This window comes from Melanerpes formicivorus, unplaced genomic scaffold (assembly GCF_026170545.1).
Source record: "Melanerpes formicivorus ecotype bairdi unplaced genomic scaffold, bMelFor1.0.p_v2 SCAF_22, whole genome shotgun sequence".
NCBI lineage: Eukaryota > Metazoa > Chordata > Aves > Piciformes > Picidae > Melanerpes > Melanerpes formicivorus.
Genome location: NW_027142374.1, coordinates 6,678,477 through 6,705,383, shown reverse-complemented (window position 1 = coordinate 6,705,383; position 26,907 = coordinate 6,678,477). Strand labels below are relative to the sequence as shown.

Here is a 26,907-nt window from a genome sequence, read left to right as displayed (position 1 = left end):
CAAACAGAAACAGAGCTGGGAGGTGACTCCTGCTTTTCCCCGTCTCCCGTCGCTGAAGCTGGAACCGGCATTTTATGATTCTCTGTAAACCAACATCAAACTCAAGGATTCCTCCCCAGACAGGACATACCATCAAGGATCGCTGTCAAGAAGCCGGTGGCTCCAGTAGCCCGTTTCCCCAGCGAGCTCCGTGTCAGCCCGGGAAAGCAGAGCAGCCTCGGCAGCACTGCAAGCGATTGCCATCTAGAGGCTGCTGAGAGACCGACGGCCTCAACCCTGTCAACAGCCCGAGCTGGGCAGCACCGGGGCACGGCGGCGTGACTCCATCCAAGGCTGAAGATATCTGTAATGTCCCATGGAATCCGCCCCAGCAGGTGCCCTCCGGCCCCGAGCAATGTGGTGGCTGGGATGGGATAAGGAGAAGGAGGTAGCAGTGAAGTCACTGCCCTTCAGCCTGTGCTGGGGCAGACTGAAAAAGAATAGATTTGTCAGCCCCCAGGATGAATCCCAAAGATCTGTAAGGGCAAGGGACAAACTGGTGTAGGACAAACTGGATCAGGGATGCTTTTGTGCCTGCTCCCGAGCTCCATCCACCTCATGAGAGGGCAAAGGGTAAAGATGCTCCAAAAAAAGATGAGGTTGCAAAGATGCAACACCCACCTCACCCCACCCCAAATACCTCATTTCAATATCGCATCAAACCTGTCAGGTTTCTTTTTCAACATCAGGGTGAGCCTGCAGTCTGTCCTACCTCCCATTCTCAGGTTCTGATGTGCTTAGGGAAGGTGTGGAATGCTTCAATTTTTGATTTTTCAAAGTTAATTGCAGTTTGGATCTCTCTGCTTCTTGGTCTTCCAGTAGAGCCCCAGGCTGCTCTCCTGGGGCAGCATCATGTTTCATGCCTTCACCAGACCCATACTTCACAGATATGTGAAACCCAGCCAGGCACCAGTTGTTTCCAGAAGCACAAATAATAAGGGTCTCAGCAAGTTTTTGAGACCACAGTGGCTTTGACACGCCTCCACCTTCTGGGCTGCATTTTCTTACCAACGTGTTTATTGCCTGTGCTGAGAGCACTGCTGGTCACCAGCACCAGAATCCAGCCTGAAGCATGGCGAGGATGCTGATGGGGGTACTTAGGTGATAAATGAGTCGTGCCTCTCATTCACGGTGTTTGTGGAGCATGAAGTACTCATTTTTTAAAGCACCGGCTTGCAGAAAAGTCAGCAGTCAGTTCCTTTCTGTAGGCATCTCACATCTGTGCTGGGCTGAGGGTGCAAATACCACTGCAAGCCCAAACGCTGCTGCTAAACTTCGGAGCTTTGCTTAAAGCTCTTTGGAATAAATGCTGCTTTCCAGGTGGTCTCCACAAAGACCTTCTTGTGGCCTTTCAGTACTTAAAGGGGCTGATAAGAAAGATGAGGAGAGACATTTTAGCAGGGCTTGTGACAGGACAAGGGGTGATGGGTTTAAACTAAAAGACTAGACTAGATCTAAGGGATGCATTTTTTTATGGTAGTGAGACCAAAGAGGTGGCAGATGCCCCATTCATGGAACCATTCCAGGTCAGGTTGGTTGGGGCACTGAGCAACCTACTCTAGTTCCAGATGTCCTTGCTGACTGCAGTGGGGTTGGACTAGATGATTTCCAGAAGTCCCTTCCAACCCCTATCATCCTGTAGTCTATGAAATCCCCAAACACCAGCTCTCTTTTTATACCATCTCTCACCAGGCTAAATAATGCTTTTCTGTGCCTGTAAGGAAGGGAACCAAGAAGGGATTTATTTTGCTGTAATAGGCCAGTCCCCTCAGGCTGCACCATCCTCTTCTCCTAGCTTGGTTCAAACACCCAAACCCAGGAGCTACAGAATGCACCTTTCCAGGGAAATCTCAGCTCCTGAAGGGGTCCTGCCTTGGAGGCTTTAGGACATCTGTGTCCAGTTCTGGGCCCCCCCGTTTAGGAAAGATGTTGACTTGCTGGAACAACTCCAGAGAAGGGCAACAAAGTTGGTGAGGGGTTTGGAGCACAAGCCTTATGTGGAGAGGCTGAGGGAGCTGGGGTAGCTTAGCCTAGAGAAGAGGAGGCTCAGGGGAGACCTTATTGCTGTCTACAACCACCTGAAGGGAGATTGTAGACAGGTGGGGGCTGGTCTCTTCTCCCAGGCAACCAGCACCAGAACAAGAGGACAGAGTCTCAAGCTGCACCAGGGGAGGTTTAGAGATGATGTTAGGAAGAAATTCTTCATTGAGAGACTGATTGCCCATTGGAATGGGCTGCCCAGGGAGGTGGTGGAGTCGCTGTTATTGGAGGTGTTTAGGAGGAGACTTGATAGGGTGTTTGGTTGCATGGGTTAGTTGATTAGGTCGTGTTGGATGATAGGTTGGACGCAATGATCTTGAAGGTCTCTTCCAACTTGGTCTGGTCTATTCTATCTTACAGGAGGAAATTAAGGTCTCCAGCAAAGTCTGAGATTATGCTTAAAACCAGGCATAATTAAAACATATGAAGATTATTTCAACACAGCTCTGCACCTCAAGGACAAACATTGCTTTCTGCCCCTGATGGCCTCTACGCAAAGGGGAAAATTAAATTTAAAAAGTAATGAAATAAAAAAAAAGATGGGAGGATAAATTTAGCCATGAAAGCTGCTCAGATGCTTTGATGGAGGGTTTATTTACTCTCAGCACTGGGGGATAACCATGCTTAAAACAAAGCCCCACAATGCACAAACACACAAAGCATCAGAAAAAAATACTTTCCTGGAATCTATCCCTGACCTCCCCAAGCACATGGTTTCATTCCTCCCTTCATGCTAACAAAAAAACCACAGAAAAAGGGCCCAGCAGGAGCAGCAAGGTGACCTATGCCAGACCAGCGTGGTCTGGTTTCTCCAAGGTGCTGTACACTGGAAAATAAGCCTTTTCACTGTGCTAATACATTAAAGCTGGCTAATGCCCATCAACATACCTGCACCATGAAGGAGGGCAATGGGCTGAGCAGCACTTTGCGCCACGGCAACTGGGAGTATGGCAGAACATCATCTTGTGGGCTATGCTTGCTCAGGCAGCAGACGTCCCCAGTGTCCTGAACCATGAAGTGCCTCTTCAGAGGGATCTGGGCAGGCTGGGTTGACAGATCAAGGCCAATGGGATAAGGTTCAACAAGGCCAAGTGCTGGGTCCTGTACTTAAGTCACAACTCCATGCAATGCTTCAGGCTTGGAGAACTGGCTGGAAACTTCCTGGTGTAAAAGGACCTGGGAGTGTTGTTCAACAACCAGCTGAACATAAGGCAGTGTGTGCCCAAGGGACCAAGAATGTCAACAGCATCCTGACCTGGATGAGGAACAGTGTGGCCAGCAGGATTAGAGCAGTGATTGTCCCCCTGTATTCAGCACTGGAGAGGCCACACCTTAAGTACTGGGTTCAGTTTTAGGCCACTCACTCCAAGAAGGGTGCTAAATTTGGGGTTCAGCTTTGTAACCATAGATGTTCACCCAGCAGCATTCATTTGGGGCTGATCATGGTGATACTTCACTGTCTAAATCTTTTCACCCTTTGTAGGTAGAGTTATAACCACCTCCTTAAGGAGCAAGCCTGAACAGAAAGGCTTTCTCCCAGACTGCCCAAATCCAAAACAACAGCACCTTGCTCTTGCTGGAGGACCTCACAGAAATAGCATCTTTCTTTGCCTACCTTAGGATGCACATGAAGCCACCTCACATGTAACTGGGAGGGCTCAAAGCCTCAGCCTTGCCAGTCTGTGGTTGCTGGTGAGCTGACCCCAATTTTTAACCCTCTGTAGCCAAGTCTTCCATGATACAGACTTCCAAGAACTCAGATCTGCCTAGAGAGAAGGACTGGAAGAGTTAATTAGCTGCCTGCTGGCACTCAGCAATAATTGCTGTGTGGAATATCCCAATTATGGTACTATTAACTTTAGTTCTCTGGAAATTCAGTGATTAATAATACCAATAATTCTACTGACCCCAAAGTAATTGCAGAACATTAACAGAGAAAACTGCTTCTAATTAAGCAATACCAAATCCTTCCATTTTCTATTTTTCTAAACCTCTATTGCCCTCTCAACTGTCCCAGCCTAGGGCTTCCTTGGCTGGGGAGATGGGATGTGTGATGGGGTAGAAAATGCTTTTTTCTATCCCTCCAAGAAAAGTGACATCCCTGGAATGCTTCAGCATTTAAAAACTCAAAGCCTGTACAAACCATAATCTTGCACTCCATAAATGACTTCTGATGGGAAGTCATTGTCTTAACCCCCCGCAGCCAGCACTGGTCTCTGAACACATCGCTGCAAGCTGGAAAGCAACAGAGACACTGGAACATCAGCTCCCTCAAGCCTGGAGTCTTTCCATCAACCCAGGACTTAATCACAGAGCTGAATCGAAACGGTAAGCATTTCCCTCTAGGAAAGCTCTTGAGGATGATAAAAGAGTCTGGACTGCTCCCAGCTTTGCATGGAGGAGACAAAAAGATGGGAATGAATTGAAAGAAGATGAAAGTTTATGAGAAAAAAAACACATCAGGAAAAAAACTCACCAACTGACCTACCACATTTCTATAGGCTTTTCCAGAGCAGGACAGGCTAAAGAGATGCACTCCTAGAGCATGCAGGATGCCAGGCATGGCAGTCACATCACAAATTGTCCCTTTGATGCCAGTTGCCTTCAGAAGGAAAATGTTTGTGGTTTCTTCTTCCTTCTGCTGCAGACAGCACTGAGGCTGGGGGCTGGGATGGGGTGTCTGGGCACTGAACAGAAATGCAGCTCAGGATTTGCTGGGAGCCATACTAAGAGCTTTTGCAAGCAGGGTAAGAGGCAGAAATGTTCCTCTTCCCAAACTGGGAACTGCCTCTCTCTGTAGGAGGGTCAAAGAAAATCCAAATCCCTTCAAACAAAGGAAACAAAACAGCCTAGGGTGTTTGGAGATGAAGAAAGGGCCCTAGGTCCCTTTGGCACTGCTGCCATGCAAGCATCACTGCTGGCTGGCAGGACTCTGACTCAGCCCCAGGCAGCCCCAGCTCCTGCCTTCTTCCTGCCAACCTCTGAAAATGATAATTTAATAAAAATTAGTGCCAGCTCTCCTGATCTGAATGTGATACCTTTCCAAATGAAGAGTAAACAGGAGTCCAGCCCCAGTCTGTGCTGGCTGCTCACAATGGTGCCAGGCGAGGCCTGAAGCAGAGCAATAAAGAAAGCTGAGGTAAGCCCTGCTGACACTGAAACCTAATGAGGACAATGGCTGGGTGCTGCAAAGCACCTTACTCTGGGCCCTGCAGCTCAGTGAGGACAAAGCCCAGGTCGTGCTCAGCCCCATGAACAGCTGCAACAGCTCCTCCACATGGCCCTTTGGCAGGGGGCAAATTCCTCTCCTGTCCTCCTGTGCCTCAGACGATCAGCGAGGCAAAAGGGACTAAACCACCACCAAAACACAGAACCAAAGAACTGAAATGCTGCAGGCTGAGAGTTCCCTCATCTTTTTTTTTTTTTTTTTTTGTTCTAAAATGCAGCAATGGAAAACAGAAGGGTAGAGAAATAATACTGTCCCCAAATTGACAATTTCCATTTAAAAAATGACTAGGGATGAAAAGAAAATTTCATCTGCTACAATGAGGTTCTCAAACTTCCCAGCTTTCATATATTGCATGAATACATTTCATACATATGTATTTCTCTGTGTGTGGGGGTATGTATATAAAGGCTTTGTATTTCAAAGGTTAGTCCTCCTCTTGGCAAGGGATCAACAAACATTTTCCCCCACAGTTTACCTCCAAAACACAAAGGGACAATTATCTCATTCAAACACATCACTATATGTAAGCAGCACTTTAAAGGCACCTTTCTGAGGTCTTTTGTTGCCATTTTATGCTGTTTCATTCAAAATTCAAAGAAATGTCCCAGAATATAGAAAATGCTCAAGTTTTGCTTGCCTTGGAGAACAGAGAGTTGTCTCTAGAAAGGTCAAGAGCTATTATGGAATTTTGCTTTTCTTCAAAGGTATTTAAGAGCAATGATAAGAAAAGTTTTACAGTAAATACAAGTTTAAAAAAATGTAATAAATTGTGGGTGAATAAAATGTTGGGGGGGCAATTTCAACCCACCACATAAATAAAATAATTCAACTGTCTTAGTTTCTGGGAGGAAACAACTGACCACTAGCTAAACTGCACTTAGCAAGGGCTTGGAGCAAAGCAGCCTTGTCATTTAAAGGCTAAGCCTTTAAATAATTGGAGGGGGTAGATAGGAAGAAAGAGGAGGAAAATAATAAAACCAACAACAGAACACCCAAAACTCAAACTAACCAACCCCTAAATCTTGTTCTCCCCTTTTAAACCCCAAATCTTGGCATGCTAGAGCATCATGAGATGGGATTGTCTTTACCATGCACATGTCCAACAGATGCATCCTGCCTGAAGGGACAGTCTCTAGTAGGTGGTCATGTCCAAGTGGGCTGGTCAAGACAATTCCAGGAAAGATAAGAGGACCTGAAAGCCCATGCACTCCTGCACAGCTCCTTGCTTCTCCCCATGGAACTGCAGCTGGATCTCCACAGACTGTCCTCCATGCTGACCAGCCCACCACACTACCTGGGGCATTGTGAAATGTCCAAACACTCTGTCAACACCCATGTGCAGATGGGCCACAGTTGGTTTGCTCAATAAGCCAGATTATCTGCAAGCTTCTAGAGCTGGTATTTTTTTGTCAGGCTGGTTTTGGGGTTTTGCTTTTACTCTGGCATGCCAGATTTATGGAAACAACATCAAAGGGCCTGAAAGTGCCAGGGATGTGTGTGCTGGACCGGCCACTACCCTCCAGCTCTGCCAAGCTAATTGATATTTATTAAAGCACTGGCAAACACAGCAGGTGATAGCTACATTAAGATCAAATTCAAAAGTCAACAGTGAAAATGCATCAAGGCTGACCACTTTTCACCAGCTTCCCAGTAAGCTTTGTTCCTTCCCTCCCACAGAGTGAAGAGAGAGGGAAGTGGGAGTCAGCAAAACTCACCAAATACATCGGAACAAAAAGCATGCTTAACAGCATGAATCAGAAAATACTCACATGGCTGCAGGTTACCCATGTGTTGGTATCCCTAGGCAGCTGAAAGAGTCCAGCCATCAAAGGAGAGATGACCTCCCTCGTGAGAAGGGGCTGAGACACCTGGGGCTATTTGTCCTGGAGAAGAGCAGCCTGAGAGGGCATCTGATCAGTCCTCAGCAACAGCTAAAGGGTGGAGGATGAGAGGATAGCGCCAGACTCTTTTTAGTGGTGCCCAGAGACAGGACAAGGGGGAAAAGGCACAAATGGGAACCTAGTAAGTTCCACCTAAACATAAGGAGAAACTTCTTTGCTATGAGAGTGCTGGAGCCCTGGAGAAGGCTGCCCAGAAAGGTTGTGGAGTCTCCTTCTCTGGAGAGATTCCAAACCCACCTGTACATTGTGATCCTGGGCAAGCTGACCCTGCTTTAGCAGGGCGGTTGGACTAGATGATCTCCAGAGGTCCCTTCCAAGCCCCACCATGCTGTGATTCTGTGAGGGCACTGTTGCCACAGCTCAAAGTTAGGGGTTGATGTGGGGATGAAAAGGTGTGACAGGATGCAGGAGGCCTAAGGAACAAATAAAAGGTGATGTTTTTTTGGAAGAGACTGGAATGACCATTATTTTATCCTGCAAAATCTCTAATTAGGATTTGAAAACTTCAGAGACAGAGGCCAAGCAGCAACAAGGACTAGGTAAGGTAGTACAGAGGTTTTGTTCTATAATCTGTTAAAGCTTTCATACTAGGAAAAATTACTAAGAAACAAGCAAATTAGTGGAAAAACTGAAAACACAGGATCCATTCTTTAAAACACACAAAGTATTTTTATAGCTAACTGCAAACATAGCGATAGACATTTACAAGCTCTCTTAGTGCATATTTACACTTACTTTTCTGTTTTCTTTCCTAGAATTAAAGCTGCTGTAATCTTCAAAGGCATTAGGGCTGTTTCAACAGCTGAATTACAAAACAGCTCAGGCCTAAATTACAAAATAGATTGGATGGTTTAAATAAAGAGGAAAAATTATCCACAATTCACTTCGATATAGATTCATGTAGGGAGAATCATTCACCTGACATATTTTCTAAGGTTGTGAAATGGCAGTTGTTTGTTGTTTTTTATTATTTCTTTATTATTGGACATTTTGGTTCCTGGAGAGAAGCAGCCAACCCATCACTCATTGCTCACCTTTTAGATCCCAATCTTGCTGAACGAGAAACTGTGTTGAAGCTATTTGTTCCTCAAAGCTCCTCCTCTACACCTGGAAGATAACTAAATGACAGGACAGGAGTCCTGAGTGACTTGATAAACCCTGCTCCACATACAAAACAAAAAGGGTGGCTACTTTCTAGCTCACTCCAGAGACTCTCCATTTACTCCTGCATCTCCATCGCTGATGCTGAGCAGAGCCCAAATTCAACAAAAGTGTTCAAAGACTTCAGAACTTGGAACAACACAGGTTCTGCTTGAGCTTAGAGAGCAGCTAGTCACCCTTTTCTTAAATCTCAGTACATTAACACAACTCTAAAGGTGTAGTTGGGCAGCAGAGTGCAAATCAGAGTGGTTTTGATGCTTCTGAGAGCCTAAGAGATGATATTATTGAAAGTCAAGACTCTAAAACCAACTTAGAATACAATCTTTTTGGAAAAAAAATGTATTTTCTTCATAAATACAGTACAATTACATTTTACAATGTCTTTTTACTTTCTAGACATAAAAATGCTATTTTTTTAAAAAAAGAGTTCCTATACAAATACATGAAAAGAGACTCCCCTGCTGCCCACAGCCCCCCACCCCTGGCACGGAGCAAAACCATCGGCCACGGCGTGAAGCAGCACAGTGAATCCCAGGCGAACCTGTGCCAGCCCTCACAGAGAGGGAGAGGAAGCCAAATTATCCCTGGGGATTTGCTGGCCCTGACTGCACCAGCTTTGTGTTGCCACCATTTTCTAGGCAATGGGAAAAGCACGTTGTGCGGCCACGGGTGTTGGGATTCACTGTACGGGTGTCATGGTTCATGGGGGGTGGGCTCCTGGAGCAGGAGGTGTCCTTGGAAATGGTTCTGGCCTAAAACTCTGCAAGTCTCCTTGCTCAGGCAGCCTCCAAAGCAAAGCCAATGCCAGTTTTCAGCCTCACTCCACAAACCTGCCAGCAGAGGCCACACAAAGAATTTCAGCCCCCTGACAGTACTTGCTGACCTCAGCCACCCTTTGCAGTCTCCCAACGAGCATCTAACAGATCCCCCCGAGTCCATAGATAGAAAACTGCTGCTCTAGACCCCACAAGAGTTGCCAGGTAGAAGCTACTTGAAGTTAATGATGACATCGGGCCAGATGGGAACAAAAGTCTCTAGACTCCAGGCAGTTCTCTGAGATGCCAAATCCCAAAGAACTGCATAAGGGAAGAACTTGAGAGTTTGGCCACAGTAAGCAGTGAAAGGAAGAGAGGAAAAATAACTAGATTTGATTTTCTTGTTTTGCTCTACAAAGAAGAATATGTGGCTTTCTTTATAAAAGCTACAATTCTGCTTCTAATACCCGAGTTTAAGAAAAACTCTTAGTCTAAACTTTTGGTTTGCAAGGAAGGCCATTGCAATCATCATGTTAAAAATCACCTCCTACTAGAAATAAGCTCTATGGAAGGAAAAGGAACTAGGTCTGCAGTTTGTCTCCTTAAAGCAGTTTATGTTTAAAAACAAACCAAAAATCTGTACAGAGGGACTGAAGACTATAGTACACATCTTCCTCAAAGCAAGCAGCTCTTTTACATTCACATCAGGATGGCTCTGAGGAAGTTCAAGGGAAAGAATACATTCCTGATGGCTCCAAGTTTGTCCGCACAGGAAAATGACATCAAACTTCCATGGCCAGAGTTTTGGGGGTTCTGCTTTTGGAAGAAATCAAAACTATAAATGAGGCCAAAGAACCTGACCTAAACAATGTAAAACTGCACCATCTTCTTCCAAATTAGCTTCCACAGGCACAGAATGGCTAAGGCTCCTGCAATCCTGATGGTTTGGACTGTCAGAGACCACCTGGCTTCCATTTCTGGAGGAGACGGTTGCTGTTCATAATCAGTATTTTACTCACAGAAAGCTATTCTGTCCTTTTTTGTTTGTAAAAATAGATTAGAGTGGCACTCAGTTTGAAAACAATGAGCTGCAAGAAGGATAAACATATTATTTTTACCTAGTCCAGCTGGGAAGCCAGTATTGATCGGGGAAAATCAGTTTTCTAAAGCAGCTTTTATCTCTAAAGCACGTAGACATTTTTGAGTGAATGTGAATAAGGCAAGTTGGAACTGTTTATCTAGAGCCCTGCAGCTGCAAAACTTCTCTCCTACTGATGAAAAGTACTTGTAAAGATGGAATTTAATTTTTCCTGACTTGAAAAGAACAAAAAAGCACTCAGATATCTCTCCTCCCTTCTCACACAGACACTCAATGGCATTTGATCTCCCTTACTGTTCATTCTCAGCCCAAACCACAAAATAGAATACAGAAAATTATGCTGAAATGGCAAAAAGATGAACACCTTGAGCTAATGAGAAAAGCTTTTTCTGCATTTCCAACTGTGAAGAAGGAAGAGAAATCACTTCACATCGTCCAGAGTGGGCATTACTTCATAAAATGGGATGGAATTAAGCCAAGAGAAATAAATGTGAGGCATTGCCAGGGATGAGAACAAAGAGACTGTGAACAGTTTGTCTAGAAAAGAGGAGAGAACTAATTTGGATTACTGGAATATACTTGAGGAAGGTCTACCACATTGCCCAGAAAGATGTTGTCCCACAGGGCAGAGACAGTCAAAGTCTCAAAGTGAAGCTCTGAAGTGTCTTAAGGAGTGGTGATGAAGGAAGCTCATGCTGCCTATTAGAGCAGACATAGGCAAAGCCAGGCCATGTAGGCTTAGCTCACACCTCACCCTATGCATTTTCCCCAAAGATCACGAACAAGCAGCACATCTGCTGGAAATGAGGGGAAGTGCTTTCCTCGGGGTTTAAGTGATTATCACTAGAAGACAAACTGAATCCAACTCATGGCTTATCTTTAGCACCACTAAGTCACCAGTGCAGCAGAGAAAAGGCACCTTCTTTAGCCTCCCAACCCTCCATGGTGAAATCCATGTATTTTGATCTGCTAAGGACACTTCAACTGGATACCATACCTGTAATGTCAGCTAAGTAGGAAATGAGGACATTCACTAACTGTCTGATGATTAATTATTGATTTTCCTTATTTCTGGGGTAAAACAATCTGAAATTAAAATCTGGCTACTCTAATGCTGCACAGAAAGCTGACACCAGCCAGGTTCCCAATGTGTGACCATTGGCTAATTAAATATTTTAACATTCAAGTAAATGGTAGTAGTTTTTAACAGAAATTAATATCGAAGTGTTTCAATAAAATGCAACAGTAACAAAATATACTCATTTACTTCTACTGGACATAGTATCTCCTTGTACCATCAGCTAGTTCCCCTAAGTTTGAAAGTGAACCTGATGAATTAAACATTTAACTTTCTTCTGTAATGCCTTTGGGACCTTCTTTAAACTGCTCTCTCAATTAGATGGAGAAACCAAACAAAAATATTTTGTAAAGAAAGAAATTGACTATCCGAAATTTTCCACAGAGCTTCTCATTAAAGCTCTACCTCCACAGCTTTGCTATTTGAAGAAGGATTTTTCTCTCTTCATGAAGGAGGGACATAGAAAAGTAGAAGGACATTTGAAATACAGACAAATCTGCTACACAGAATGGTCTCCACAGATGCAGCAGATGAAGTTGCCATCACTGAAAAGCAACAGGGCTTGCCACTAGCACTATGGTACATTTGGAATAGTTCCACTAAAGCAAATGGAATTACAATGGCAGAAATCTGATCTAAATGAGTCTGTAAACTCTCCTTTTTTAATTTATGTAAAAACATGAATGCAATATATTATTTGCTATCCACTGTATATATTATTGAAAAAGTACTTAAAGTGTGGCAAATCTTGCAATGAAACTAAAAAAGTGTGAAACTGGACATTAATCACCGGAGTCATTTTCTTTAACAAAAATATAACACAATGTGGGATGTTAAAAAAGCAGAATGCTACCACACTGAAAACGGAAATCTTTCCAGCCTCTGAACGTGAAAAACCTACTCTGAGCTCTTACACTGAGTATGAAGAGAAATATCCCTTGATCACAGCTCAGATTTCAGCAGTTCCTCAGAACACCTGTATTGTAAGCCCCTGTGATGCTGACAACTAAGGCCCTAGCTCCGATCATTTTAAGGCTGTTACGCTCACCATGCTGCAGTCACACTGGACATTTAACCAGCTGTCAGAGCAGGTACTTCTGTTTAAGACACTTTAAAAATACTGAAATGAAATATCAGATATAGTGCACCTAAGTTCTTGGGGTTTCTCCAATGTTACCAGATCCAGTACTTTAAAAAGAAGAGGGGAAACTTTCAAAGAACAAGTGTTACGGGGTTTTTATAATTTAGAACAAATTATAACTTAACCTGTCCATACTTCTGAGACATAATATACAAGAGCAAACAGCTGAGTGTTCTTTTATTACTCAGGTACTACATTTTTTTTCCCAATAAAAATGTCTTTTTAAAAATGTCTTGCTATTTTATCCCAGCACAGATCCCGGTCCAGCCTTTCAGATGAGGTATTCTACCATCTCTCCATCTGGGAGGTCCTGCCCCATGGCCTGAACAGGAGCTTTTCTTTCCAGAGTGCTGGAGTGGAAGAGTGGTCCATCTATGTGATGAGGGAAAAAAAGAGAAGAGACAGACAATCAGAGCTGTAAATCCAATGGGGTTAGAAAAATGATGTTAACAATTTAAAAGTCATCTTCTATCATTGCCCATGAGACAGCTGACAAATTATTTTCAGTTCTTCAGGTATGTAGCCAGCCAGCCAAATAAAGATATTTTATCAAATTCCCTTTGGGTATCTCTTACCGATGCACAATGGCATATAAAACAGGAGCGACTGCATTTAAACCAATGTAATCAGTGTAGGCTTCCTCCACCAAACCTGTTTCCCTGTCTCCCTTGATGCCCATGAAACAGCATAGCATGGGCAAGACACAGAGCAGAGCAGCCAAATCCACTCTTCCACAAAGAGCAGCATAATTGCAATGCGTCTGTGAGTAGAAGAGGCAAGGTTGTGTAATCTGCATTGATTTGGCAGAGTGGGCTGGAAAATGAGCAGCTCTTGCCAGCTCGGAGCTCTGTGGGAAGCAAATTCAGCTTCTGTGACAGTCACTGTCAACTGGATCTACTTGTGCCAGCGCTGAAGTCGCTCCTGTGGCTGGGACAGTGTAACAATGAGACAGCGTTATCACCAGTCACCTTTCCTCCTTCTGCCTTCCCCCTACCGAGTTCCATTTTGCTTTGAATACCAACCAAAATGCAATGGCCACTTTCTACAGCTCACATGCTGTTTAAACTCTGCACACTAATCAATTTACTTCAGAGTAGACACTGACTCAGAGACTACCCTGAGATTTGCACACACGTGCTCAATTCTTCAATCTCACCATATCTCTCTATCCTGTGTGCCCGTGCTTATGCTACCACTCTTGAAGTTTTTTTCCTTCAGGGTGTTTGAGACCTCTCAGGACAGTCAAACTTGCCTCTGAATCCCAACTTTCCCCACAAAAACTAACTCTGGATTTTTTGAATGAAGAAAGAGATGGCAGGGCCTGCACCACAGAGCAGAACCAATTGTGGGTCAGTGGCAAGAGTCCCTTTAGATGAGCAGCTAAGCTTTGTTACCTGTTTTGTCTGCACTATAGGCCAGATTGGTACTGGGAAGTCGTCCTGCTGTGGGAGCTGCAGTGGAAGGTGCAGCTTTGCTTTGTTCGCTGCCCCGGTCAGTCTGGGTGCTGCAGTCTCTGCTGCCTGTTTTCGAGTGGGCTGACAGCAATGGGGTGGAAGGAAGGACAGGAGAGGGGGTGGAGGGAATGGATTCGGAGCGATATTCTGTTCCCAGCAGAACACCTTTGTGGAAAAAGGGAAGGAAATTTCACAATCTGAGAAAACTAACTGGTACAGGGTCTACACCTCTCTGTAGTGCTTGCTCTAGGATCAGTGCTTCAGCAGACAGTGCTGATTTACCTCCCTATAGCACCTTTCACCTCTGGGTGCCAAAGTACCTGAAGAACAGCAGTATCCTCATGTTGCTGCCTGCAGCTGCTCAAGTGGGCACTCACACCTTCCCCCTGTCTCTAAGCAGTGGATGGGTAAATCCACACACTCTAAAATCAGCTGGGACTGATTCTCATTCACATTTCAAGGTCTTTCAGTCCCACAGGAAGGGCCTTTGGACCCAACTTCTCCTCAGAAAAATAATAAATCATCTAAGACTTGCTTTCTTACAACTTTGCTCATTTTCTCTGAGCAATGGTGTCCAGCCATTCCAAACAGCAGTCATGTTAGTGCAGGCACAACACTACAGAATAGCAATCCTGATTAGTATCTCTGCTCCTTCTCAAGAAGACTTCACACACTTTCAGACAGCAGAAACAACCCAGCTGAAAGCAGGTGTTTGGGAACTCTGAAAACAACTCTTAACTCTTAGTCAGGTATTATGTTGGGAATGAAGGCTTACATATTTTAATGACAGAACCTGGACACCACAAATCACTCTTTCCCAGAAACAACTGTAACAAGCAGTTGTCCAAATGTGTCCCATCTCGTAGTCAGCTTTCATTCATGCTAGGCCAGCTGGTCCATCTGTCCTGCACCCTCCTTCTCCTGCTTCCCTCCCCTCTAAGCAGTGATTTTGTAGCTCTGCATTGTCACTGGTATTTAAAACTTACCTAGGCTGCCTTTCCAGCTCTTGTCCTCCCTCTTCTCCTCCAGGATGGGAGTGCTGCTCAGTGTTGACGAGTGGGACAGCAAGCCCGAGCCAGCATTTGAGATGGACATGAGGGACTTGGCTGGTCTCATGGAGGAGAGCTGGTCTGTCTTACCAGGCTCCTTCCGGGAGCGTTGCTGCAGGACTTTGATCATGGCATCCTTCTCGATGATCTGAGCGTGCAGAGTCTTAATCCTTTTTGAGAAGCACAAAGAAGGACAATGTTTTTGTACTCCTGCCTCCTGGGACTGAAGCTTCAGTGCCCCCATGGCTGTGACAAGGACTCACTAGGCATTTGGGGAGGCAGAGAGGAGGATGTCAGTGAGCTTACTGCTCTGAATATCAGCTGCTCACTGGCCCACCAGAGCAGATCATGCATAAGACTTTCTGTATACATGCACAGGAGAATGGCACTGAGAAACCCACCCATCCTTGGCTACTGGAAGCTGCTCTAAATAGCCATGAATGGGCTTTGAGACAAAGAAGAGGGTTATGGGCAGGACACAAAACCAACAGAAAGGAAGAGAATTAACACACTTGGAGGCGTCTGCACTGAACCTAACCCCAGGGAAAACAGGTCTGAGAGATTGTTAAGAGGTAGCTGGAGTTTGGGGTCTGATGAATATGCCTCAAACAGAGAAGAGGAACAAGCTAGATGCAAAAAAATCTAAGATAAGATTATTTTATTTTTGCATTAGTCCTCAGTATCAAGACAGGTTTTGAATTGCTATGTAGATGCTTCCTTGGCCAAATGAGTGTCTGGCGTTCTGCATTGCTGCTATCGGTGACAACACAAGAATTTCTGGTTCTGAGGCATCTACCCAGGCAATTAATTTAAAACATCTGTCCTAAAGCAGCCAAATAGGACCAAACTGCGTTTTACCTTCCCTCCATGTCGAGGCATCTTCTGTTGGCAAGCAAGATCTCTTCCTCCTCCTTCTGAATGCGAGCTTCCAGCGAGGTGTCATAACTAGGGTTAGGCGAGTGGTTGATCACTGTCGTGTCCCTGAGAACAAGCAGTAGAACAGATGAAGAAACAAAAGTAACAAACATGACTATCTGCTGAGTTTGGGCTGGGTCAATCTACTGTCCATCTTAGGCCAATCTATAATCTGATTCTATGATCTATAATCTAATGGGGGGTTGGACTAGATGATCTCTAGAAGTCACTTCCAACCCAGTGCCTTCTATGATTCATTGTACTACTGTAAACTGATGGATGAGGCAAATCCAAGGACATGGGGAAGAAACAGATGGTACCACCAAACACTTTTCTTTAGTTAAAACAGCACAAACTTCACTTCAGATAAAAAGTTTTTTCCCATCCCCTTTCAACAACAGCATCATACAAAGAATCTGAATATCAAGGGAGGCTAAGCATAGAAGTTTCTTAAGCAGCCTGGTCCATAAAACTTGGGAGTGGGCTGAAAACAGTTTTAGACTGAGTCCATATAGTGCCTGATGTAAACACTGTGATAGCTGTTCTGTCCACTAACCACAACATCATGGAGTATTTCATTCTACTTGTTGCTGCTGTCAGAACAGAGTCACTGTGCTGTGTTCTGTATCACTCTATGACTCATAACATCAGGAGCATGATACTGACAGAGATGTGCATTAACATAACTAGACAAAAAATACAACACAAAAAATACGGAGCTGCCAAGAGCTCCAACTGGCTGTAAGAAATCTCTTCTCTCAGACCCTGCAGGTCTAAGAACTGTCCAGTCAATGTGCCTTTAACTCTGCAAAAATTCAGATTGGGAACAGCAAAGCACCAATGTGAGCAGCCCAAGAAGGTAATTTATTGAAGACACCTAATGCCACCCGGACTCCTGCCTGGACTGTGCAGCATCCTTCCTGCAGCCTCAGCTCCACAGAAAAGGGAAATTTGTGCACAAGTTGCCACTAAAATTGGTGGAATCCCTAATAGCCTATATTTGTGAAGGTTCCAACTGCATATTAACTTGCAAAAGTATGGATATTAATGGAATACTCTCTTTTAGGGGAGAAGCAGCTAGAAGGAAATGGAAAAACACTCATGACTGGAGGGCATTCTTACTCATTTAGAAAACTTGGACAGGCCTAACACATCCCCTCTCATTCCATGATAAACAATAGACCAGGCCCCTACTTATCAGTGCACGCTGAAAATGTAACATGGCCTCTAAGGGCAAGCAGTAGCAAGAGCCTGTAGAGAATCTCTGGGGAGGTGAAAAGCCATACACAAAAAGCATCAATACTCTAAAAAAACCCAGCCTGCTTTTGGAGCAAGATAAGATAAGTGTTTAAATGCTAACAGAGCAGATCTGCAACTTTATCCCTGTAATTCTAGTATGATCTTACAAGCTAGGAAGCCAGCTGTGATAATACCCCTGTTTGAGTCTGGTTCTTGAAGCAATCTAAAATAAAATCTGCCATCGAGAACCAGAAAGTAGAGAGCAGTGAAATGATATGTAAGTAATACCTAACACTAAAGAGCTGCACTCTGATAACAGCTCTTGTTTACCAACTAGCTGAAGCACTTGGGCCTATTTACAGCCGTAAGTGTTTCTGTACAGTTGTCTTGGAATGTGAGCTTGTTACCAAATTTCAGACACCCTTCCCACCCCCACAAGCAGTGCTCTCCCTACACAGCAAAATGTTTTAAGCAGATTTCCCAGTAGATGTTTCTGGTTAGTAACCATGTTGAGGACAATACCACAAAGTAATTTGCAAAAACATTCTGGAGAACAAGCAACCCGTTCAGTGTGAACGACATGAATCACCAAGCTCACCCCATCTCACATGACTTCAGCAAGGACTGATTTCTGCTTTCAAAAAAAAATAAATTAATAAAACCAACCCTTCTCACATATACCTATTTTTGTACCAACAGCTTCTAGGAACGACTCAGAACAACTGCATTCTGGAAAATGGCTCCTGCATGTGGAGGAGTCTTCCTCTGGAAAAAAGCTTCTCACTGTTGGCAATTGCATGGCTCCCAGGAAAGGCAGCCAAGCTTCACTTGGATGCAGAAGTCTGAGAATCTGTTCAGACCACAAGGCATGGTGTCATGGGAAGGTGGTATGACAGCATTCCTTGGTGGGAAATACGGCATTGAACTGGAAAAAGAAAATAATCTTTGCACTACAAAAAGTCTTGTTTACCTCTGAGCAGCCACAGTTGCAGCTGCATCCAAAGCAAACTGTCTCATCACACTCTCCTCCAGGTATTTCTGTTCCCACTTGGTCATGTCAGCTTCCAGAGCAAGAATCCTTTCCTCCTTCTCACGCAGGAGTTCCATAAGGGCGGTGGCATTGTACTCTGAGACATTGGCAGCCTGAGATGTACCCTGACGCTGATTTTCAGAAGTGAAAAAAACAACAACAAAGTCTCAGGACGCATCTGTAAGAGTCATGGTTGGCTTGTTTGCTTTTTGTCTGAAGGACAGAAGTTGGTCCAGAGCAGTACTGGTGTGATGCAAGAACTCCCCAGAGCAAAACCACGTTGGGCAGACTAGGTGATGGTAATGGTCTTGTTGAGAGCTTAATCTAAAACATCTGCAGGGGCAGTTCAGCCTCCCTCTGTCAAAACCAGGAAACAAGCTCACATAATGCAAAAAAGGCTCCTTCTATTTTCCAAATATTGGAGCTCAAAAGTCATAAAACATCAAACACTGCTCCCAAGAAAGAGAGCTTTGCTTCCAGTGCCCATGCTAGAGTGCTTCCTGGTGCCATTCCAGAGCTGATCAATTTTAACAAGCAAATATCTAAGGTAGAAAATATTCCTCTTAAGGCCTTTTTCCATGTGCAAAGCCCCACGTGTGTCTGAGACCTAGATTATACGCTGCTCAGGTCTGATGTCTGCACCCCATCCATAATTTGTGAGGTACACAGACATTCCAACACCATTCCAGCAAAACACTACAAGAGTTACCACGCGTTAAAAAAAACACACGTACCCAAGAATGTTTTCAAAGGATCTGGTTATTAAATCAATATGATCAATGTATACCTGAGGATTAAGTAGCTGGGGATCAAAAATAATCCAGGTCTAAAAGCAAGATTTGGAAGACAAGCAGTGTTTCAAAACAGGCGAGTAGAAATTTGCTGAGCTGATAGTTCAGCTGGTAAAAAGCATAGTTTTCTATGTGAGATTAGCAGGATATTTGACTTAAGGAAATAGTTTCAAAGGCAAGAAGTATGAGCAGAAAGGTTATTTCATGTTCAGCTCAGAATTCTTAACCATGACAAGAAAGTGTTTTGGGTTTTTTTTTCTTGACAGAGTAACTAATCTTCTAAAGATAACCTGAAAATTCACTGCCCTTCTTTCTTGTGTGGTGTAGGGTAGAGTGTCCAACCCTACAAGACACAGTAGGTACCTGCTGCATCCGGAGAGATTCCAGTTCTCTCTCCAGCCGGGTCCTCAGCCTGTGTTCCAGCTGCTCCCGTTTCTCACATGCTGCCTGCAGCTGAACCAAGGCCTGCTGCATCTTCTCCACCTTCTCAACATAGACCTGCTTCTTTTTGAGCTGAAACAAAGGAAGAAAATGCAATAGAAGTCAAACAACGAGAACAAGTGACTGAACTTCTGGCTTTGCATACACTGCAGAGCACGGAAAGACCAGCTGGGAAGAACACGCCTGGATGACCAGTTGGACCTGCAGGAATGGGTCTAGAGTGCCACAAAAATGAATGGGGGGCTGGAAGCCCTCTGCTGTGAGGACAGGCTGAGAGAGTTGGGGTTTTTCAGCCTGCAAAACAGAAGGCTCCAGGAAGACCATCTGGTGGCCTTTCAGTATTTAAAGGGACTGATAAAGATGAGGACACCCTTTTGACCAAGGCCTGTTGTGATAGGACAAAGGGTGACAGTTAAAACTAAAAGAGAGAGATTCAGGCTGGAGAGAAGGGAAAAAATGTTGACACTGAGAGGGGTGAGACCCTGGCCCAGGTTGCCCAGAGAGGTGGTAGATGGCCCAACCCTGGAACCATTCCAGGTCAGGTCGTTTGGGGCTCCAGCTGCAGATACCTCTGCTAACTGCAGGGGGTTGGACTAGACTACCTTTAATGGTCCCTCCCAACCCAAACCAGTCTATGATCCTATGACAGCCGTCAGCATTCCTCAGACTTCTACTCTGGACCCAACACTCAGGACATCACAGGTCTTTTTTCTTAGGTATATTTGTTCATTTTGTCCTCAGTGACCCCATGGGAAACCGAGGTAATTATCTATTGCAGCAATGGACTAGTAGGGGCACCTAGGTTCACAACAGAGAGTGTCCAAGTGATTTGACCCATGTTACCAAGGTAATTGTAGCAAAGACAACACTTGGAGCTGGTCTACAAGTTTGGAGCACTTTTAAGCGCAAAACTGAAAACTGCTGGCAGAGTTTTTAGGAGCTTGAGCAGAATTTCAGTCAAAACTTGCTGGATCTTACTCCAGTCCTGCAACAACAAAATAATTAACAGGCCAAGTCTAGCATGTGCTTTGATCCTGTGTTCTCTCCACACTGCAGGCAGGTTTATTCTAGTAGTCCAGACATTCATCTTGGTCATCTTGACCCAGTGTGACCTGAAAGGTTCTACTCCATTCTTTGCCCCTGTTCTCCCATCCTCCTCCATTGATCATCCTGCAAACCAAGCTGCTCTCCTCATGATAAGCAATGAGACTCCTAATAACTGTCTTAGTAAGGTTACTCCACATCCTGATACTCTGCAAACCTATGGACAGAATTTTCTGTTAAGGAAAAGAGAATCACAAGTGGCTGGTCTTCTGCAGCAAAACTGGGGCATTGCTTTTTAAGTCAAGATTATCATAAACCCTGAAATACAAAAATAGCAGGAAGAAGGCAACTTTTCAGAGCCAAAGTCTAGAGAAGCACAATGTCAAACACAGGCTCTCTTACATGAGTTCAAAGAGCTACTCTACAGTTTCATGGAAGAAAAGTCCACTGAGGGATAATAAAGACAAAAGATGCCACTCTTGGCTCAGAAGTCCTTGGAAGTGGAAGGGATTCTGGGAAATAATCGCTGTTTGTTGACCCATTCTGACTGTGCTCCCTAGGACTCTGCCGTAAGTTTCTGTGCAGACAGGACATTAGGCTTGCTAGGCTTTGATCCGAACAACACAAGCCATTCTTATATTGCACCTTTCTTCTGAGAAGGTCTTAGATATTTCTTCAAAATTTTCCCTTTTCATACTCCTGTTCCTTCAGGCAAACCAGAGACTGGGATGTGAATAGCAGAGAGAGCAAAAAATCTCCAAACACTATTAATCCCAGACACAGTATCCTTCTCTTCACGAAGTCAGCAGGCATCTAATCTCACAGCATGAATGTTGCTGCCCTAGAGGATTTTCCCCAAACAAGTATTTTATAATAAAAGTTACAATAAATAGTGAGTAATCCAGCCAAAGGCTTTCCCACCCATACATGTGCAGCAGAAAGGTATTTTTATTCTTGGATTGCTCATGATTTCAAGCAGGGAGGGACAAGAACCTTTTACTACAATTTAATATTCCAGTGCTGCTCTGCAGAGAATCAATAAAAATGTTATACTTAATAAACCTTTTTATTCTAAATCATAGTGCTTAACAACACTGATTTAAGCTTTGTCAGACTCTAATAAAGCAGAGATTAATGCACTAGTTTTACACTTAGATTAATAGCAGCTCAAAGTTGTTCTGTAACTAGCCAAAAATTATAAACTCTGTGTCAGCAGAAGAACCCAGCAATGGAGAGCACTCCATATCTTGGTTTTGCATATGAGCTTACTGACATGCACAAGAGTAGGCACAACCTAATAAATTCACCAGCAGCAGAGTATTATGCATTGTGCTGAATAATAACCCCTTAAAAAAAAAAAAAGTTCTCCTCTCCTAGTCTGCTGCACAAAAAACAGTAAGGAAGGAAGGATGGACATCTCATAGTATCATTCAGGGTTGGAAGGGACCACAAGGATCATCTAGTTCCAACCCCCCTGCCATGGGCAGGGACACCCCACACTAGATCAGGCTGGCCAGAGCCTCGTCCAGCCTGGGCTTAAACACCTCCAGGGACGGGGCCTTGACCACCTCCCTGGACAACCCATTCCAGGGTTTCACCACTCTCATGGTGAAGAACCTCTTGATCTCTTATTATCTACCACAAAGCATTTAAATTCCTGAGAAGTTTTTTAAACATGCAAGTAAAATTCCCCTTGCAGAATGCATCACTGACAACATTTTACTAGTTTCATAATTAATAAACCTGAGTATGCCTGTGTGTGAATTAACATTTTGGCCTGTGTTCAAAGAATACCGAGAGCCCAGCCAAAAGAAGAATGGGAACACAAAAATTCCACTGAAATATTCACTTTGAAAATGCTTCCATCAGCCAAACCTGCAGGTGAAATGTTGCAACACAAGCTGTTGCCCAACGTAGCAGCGCTGCCTGCACATGCCTAACCCATGCACCAGACCTAAAGTACAGGCATGGCTCTTTCCATGGCTTTTCATAAGGACAAGGTGGATTTTTCATAGCCCCTTCACAAAATAAACTTCAACTTCCAGCATCAGGAAGACTGAGGAATGTTAGCAATCCCCAAATCATATCCAGTTTTTTGGGACACATGTTCAGTGAGCTTTAAAGGCATGTCTGTGCTCCAGATGGCTCAGCTTTCCTCATGTGCCTTTTGACATAACTGCCCTTTCTAGATCAGATTATTTCATTTCATGCACTCATTGCACACTGCATATTCTGGCAGTGTGGTTCATTTCCAGCTCTGCCATCTACTACTCTAAGTACTTCTGAGGCACAATTTACCTGTATGTGAACCAGGATTCTCCAGAAGTGCTACCAGTGAAATTTTCATCTGTCCTCTCTATGTAATCAAGGATCAGGGAACAATTCTTTCAAGCACAGAGAGGTTTCATTACCATACATTGAGAGTATGATCATGTCTTCCTAAGACAGGAATTGGATACAGTTTTCTGAGCATTGCCAGGATGCTGCAGACGTAAGTGAGATGGGAGAAATTAAAAAAGGCAGTATGCTGAGGCTTGTTCCTGGTCATTTGCCATAGATTCCCCACCCTCTCTCTTCCAGCAATGAACCAAAACTCAGTGCCAAGGGCCACAGCAACACCTACCATGGGGGAGATGGCATCAAAGGACTCTGGAATTTTCTGCTCTGCAACAGCCTTGCAGTGAACACGTGCTCTAGATAAGAGTTCATTCCTGAAGCTTTATAAGGATGCAGTCACACCCTTTGGTATAGAATTTTAAATCCATTTGACAGGATAGTAACTTTCCTTTTGATGGTGCTGCATTTGACTAAGAAGCAAGCTCATGTAATGTATTGTAACTGTTTTGCCTTGAAGGGTGCTCTGAAAATGCAAAGCATTTTACTCACAATAATGTCTTTATTACAACACCTCTTTAAGATGGTAAGATCTCAAATAACTTCAGCACATGTCTGGAAAACACAGCAGAGAACTTCAGCATGACTGTATCCCTTCCCAGCATTCCTACAGCACATGGCACAACTTTGTGTGCATATCTTCTCCAGGTCAGTCCCTGAATGCTTTGGAAAATGCCCCAACCAATGAGCAGAGGTCAGGCTACAAGTCTTATCAAGAAGATTTTCTCATTAAACCACTGCAAACAAGAGCAGCCACTCTCCAGTTCACACTCACTACAATGTTTACACAAATCCTGTATCAGAACCAAGGACAAGAAATTACAGCAGGCAAAGACTGGGTTGGGACTGCAGAAATCCAATACAGAATAGTGTGAATTGATGGAGAGAATACTCCTGAAACATTCCTTGGCTTCCTGATCAAGGACTTCTGTCTTCATTTTATTTCCTCTATCCCTTGTCAAGATTACTTTCTGCATTTGAGTGCCAGCTGGGAGAAGTAGAATACACTTGGGATTCAGAGGCTCCATTGCTCACAAGAGTCTGGCTTTCCTGGAGAACAATCTATTTCCAAGTTAGGCAGAAAGATTCACTGCCTGAATACGTCTGCACACCAATATCCCTGAACTGCACGGCCTCCAGCAATGGAAAATGAATCAACCACTCTAAATAAATTCACTGAACCCAGAAAACTGAAACTGAGCCTTCTGAATCACAGGAGAAAAGATTTCCCAAGACAACATAACACCTGGCAGCAGGCTTCCTTGATACAGAGACCATTTGCATGGTCTGAAATCAATGGCCGAGGAGAAAACCTTCCTTCAGAAATAGGGACATTTGCTTATTACTACAATTGCCCATCAGAAAAGGGGCTAACATGCTAAAATCAAACAAACTCTGTTCTTGCATTTGCTTTAGGCTTTAACAAACCACTTAATCTCTTCCAAAGATCCTGGGCCCTTGGCAAAAGTAAGGCTCTGAAGAGGGTAGGGAGATTTCATGCACACAACACAGGGAGCAGGGGTATACAGGAAGGAGGAATTTTTACTGTCAAATCACTAGAAGCAAGCGAGATGGAGGCTGTAACATTCTCTGGACTGCAGCTGCCTCTGCAGGACAAATGGACTCTGGGACATTGCAGGTGAGGGGGAAGGAAGGATCTTCTTTTTCAAAGAGACCCATTGCTTCCAGATGCATTACTCAGCAAAGAGTTTTTCTAGGGAAGGAAGCTTCCTGCACGGCTAGCAGTGATTCAGAAACTCTCACAGGCATTTTGACAAACCCAGCCATTATCCTCCTCGTCTTGGACAGCTCCCATTGCAGCAAATTGGTAACACTTGTCAGCATCTGCTCATCTCCCACCCACTACTTCTGATGTCTTTAAAGTCCTTTGTTTAATACATTCAGGGTGTTTTCATTACATTCTGGGTTTATCCTAAAGCTGAATCCATTCAGATGCAGCTGAAAATGTGTTTCCCCACAAGAATTTGCCTGCTATGGCAGAAATGCAGTTAAAAAAAATAAAATGAAGAGACAGCAAGCACATTTAAACCACCTCTCCCTTATGGAGTTGGAATATATTCCTCTAGGATGCCTTTGAACCCCCAGTTTGTTTGAATTCAGGCCCAGTAAGGCACCACTGGCCTCAGCAAGAACTCATGCTGAAGCAATTTGGTAACATTATCCTTTTGCTAAGGAATTGCATTTGTTGCAGGGGAATGCCATAATGTCTTCTCTCTGTTGGTGTTAAAGTAAGTTTTAACTCGCAAAGCCATCTCCAGAAAATGACCAAGAGGCAGAATATGAGAAATAGTGACAGGGCAATAAAAAGCTAGCCCTGTGTTACGAGAACACAGGTCATTAGAGACTTGCACACGCAATCAGCTACAGGGAAGAAAGGGAGTTTTCTCTCTCCACCTTACCCATCCACAAATAAGCCATTCAAAAACTGCCCTCTTTAAAAACAACTCTGGCCTGAAAGGAATAGTTATGTAGCTCTGAGAGTTTAAGCATTTAAATGAGACAAAGCTGTGGAGGCCCAGATTATCTTTTTATAGACCCAGAGAAGTGACTGGGAAAAAAACAGACAAGCCTTCAAACATGCAAACTCTCCTTTGGGTCTCTTCCCTACAAGCCAGAGCTCTGCATTGAAAGTATCTCAGACAATAGATGTCACTTGGAAATGAGTATTTCTACATTTCCCCACAGACAGAACACTCTGTGTTATCAGAGCTAGTGTGCTATTACTCTCCACAATAGCTGAGTGGGAAATGAACATAACTTAGCTCTGATAGCTGGTTTATGCTGAATTCTGATGGCTGAAACATCTCACAGCTTCCACATACAAGCCACTTGCAGAAAGGTATTTAATTCAAACTTCTTCCTTCTCAATTTGCACCTATTAGAGGTGATGTCTAGCTGCTCTTTCCACTGCAAGGTGTGTGCAGGAACATGGCAAGGAGTAGCTATTTATAACTTCTCAGTGGTAGGCACTATTTTTCAAAGCTGTCTCCTTGAGGCACTCATTAAAACAGTGGCTTGCAAAGCGGTGGAGTGAAGGAATGAGTTACACTACTACGAAAGAAACCACAGTCTTTTTTAAGTTAAACTGTGGTCTTCCACAGCATGAATTACCAGGATAAGTAGAAATGACCAAGTTCAATAAAAGTTCTGGAAATTCCTTTTTTTTCTTTTTATAAAATCTAAAAACAGTAGCAATTGTACCCTCTACTTTCAACAGCTGTGGTTAGATAGAGTATTTGGCATCAAACTCTCTCCTGCAATATTACAAGCCTGGTGAGGACTCAGAGTAAGGCAGTGTTTACCCAGTCTTGGGCTGGGCAGGATGGTCCTTTGTGTAAACTCAGCAATTCTGCCCTTGGCCCAGAGCAAAGCAAAGTTCAACCATATGCTCTGTTTGCTGAAGGCCCTCAAGGTGGATGCTAGCAGATGTTGGGTAAATCATGGTAATGTGACTATTTTCAAAGCTCACACATACAGGCCATCTGTGACCATCTACCAGCTGTAAACCTGCTGCATGCTGCATTCATTCAAATGTTCACATCAAAAGCTTGATATAGGTTAGACATCAGGAAGAAATTCTTCCCTGCAAGGGTGGTGAGGCACTGGAACAGGTCGCCCAGAGAAGTTGTGGAGGCTTCAAGCCTGGTAGTGTTCCAAGACAGGTTGGATGGGGCCTTGAGTAACCTGATCTAGTGGGAGGCGTCCCTGCCTATGGCAGAAGGGTTGGAATTAGATGATCTTTAAGGTCTCTTCCAATCCAGACCATGATATATGTTTTGAAACCAACAAGAATTTTACCTCAAATATATTCATCTCAAGTTCATTGCTTGTAATGATTTGAAGTTTTGATGTAAAAAAAAAAAACACAACAGACTAATAGTTCACTAGAAAAACTTTTAATAAGCTGCTGACTTATGCATAAGTGCAGAACACCTCCCAAAGAGAAGAATTAAAATGAGAAGTGAAAATAGGAGTTAATACCTGGATATCTTTATATAGAGAAGTAGTAAAGTTTAAATATTACATATAAAACTTACTTAGCAAGTCTGTTCATAGACATATTTAAGCTTGTTTTAAATATTTGTG

The 26,907-nt window shown here is 43.9% G+C and overlaps 1 protein-coding gene across 4 annotated transcripts in view; it reads right to left on the bottom strand.

Annotated features, from left to right (window-relative positions):
* Positions 1-5,157: 5,157 nt before the first annotated feature.
* AMOT (angiomotin) overlaps positions 5,158-26,907 on the bottom strand; it is a 70,317-nt gene continuing 48,567 nt past the window's right edge. For all 4 annotated transcript variants that reach the window (XM_068151998.1, XM_068151999.1, XM_068151996.1 and 1 more), the window contains 6 exons: positions 19,285-19,434; positions 18,071-18,261; positions 15,805-15,927; positions 14,884-15,116; positions 13,838-14,062; positions 5,158-12,815 (listed from right to left, as the gene is read on the bottom strand). In XM_068151998.1, coding sequence (XP_068008099.1) covers positions 12,715-12,815; positions 13,838-14,062; positions 14,884-15,116; positions 15,805-15,927; positions 18,071-18,261; positions 19,285-19,434 — 1,023 coding nt within the window. In that variant the 3' untranslated portion in view covers positions 5,158-12,714. The remainder of the gene's footprint in view (positions 12,816-13,837; positions 14,063-14,883; positions 15,117-15,804; positions 15,928-18,070; positions 18,262-19,284; positions 19,435-26,907) is intronic.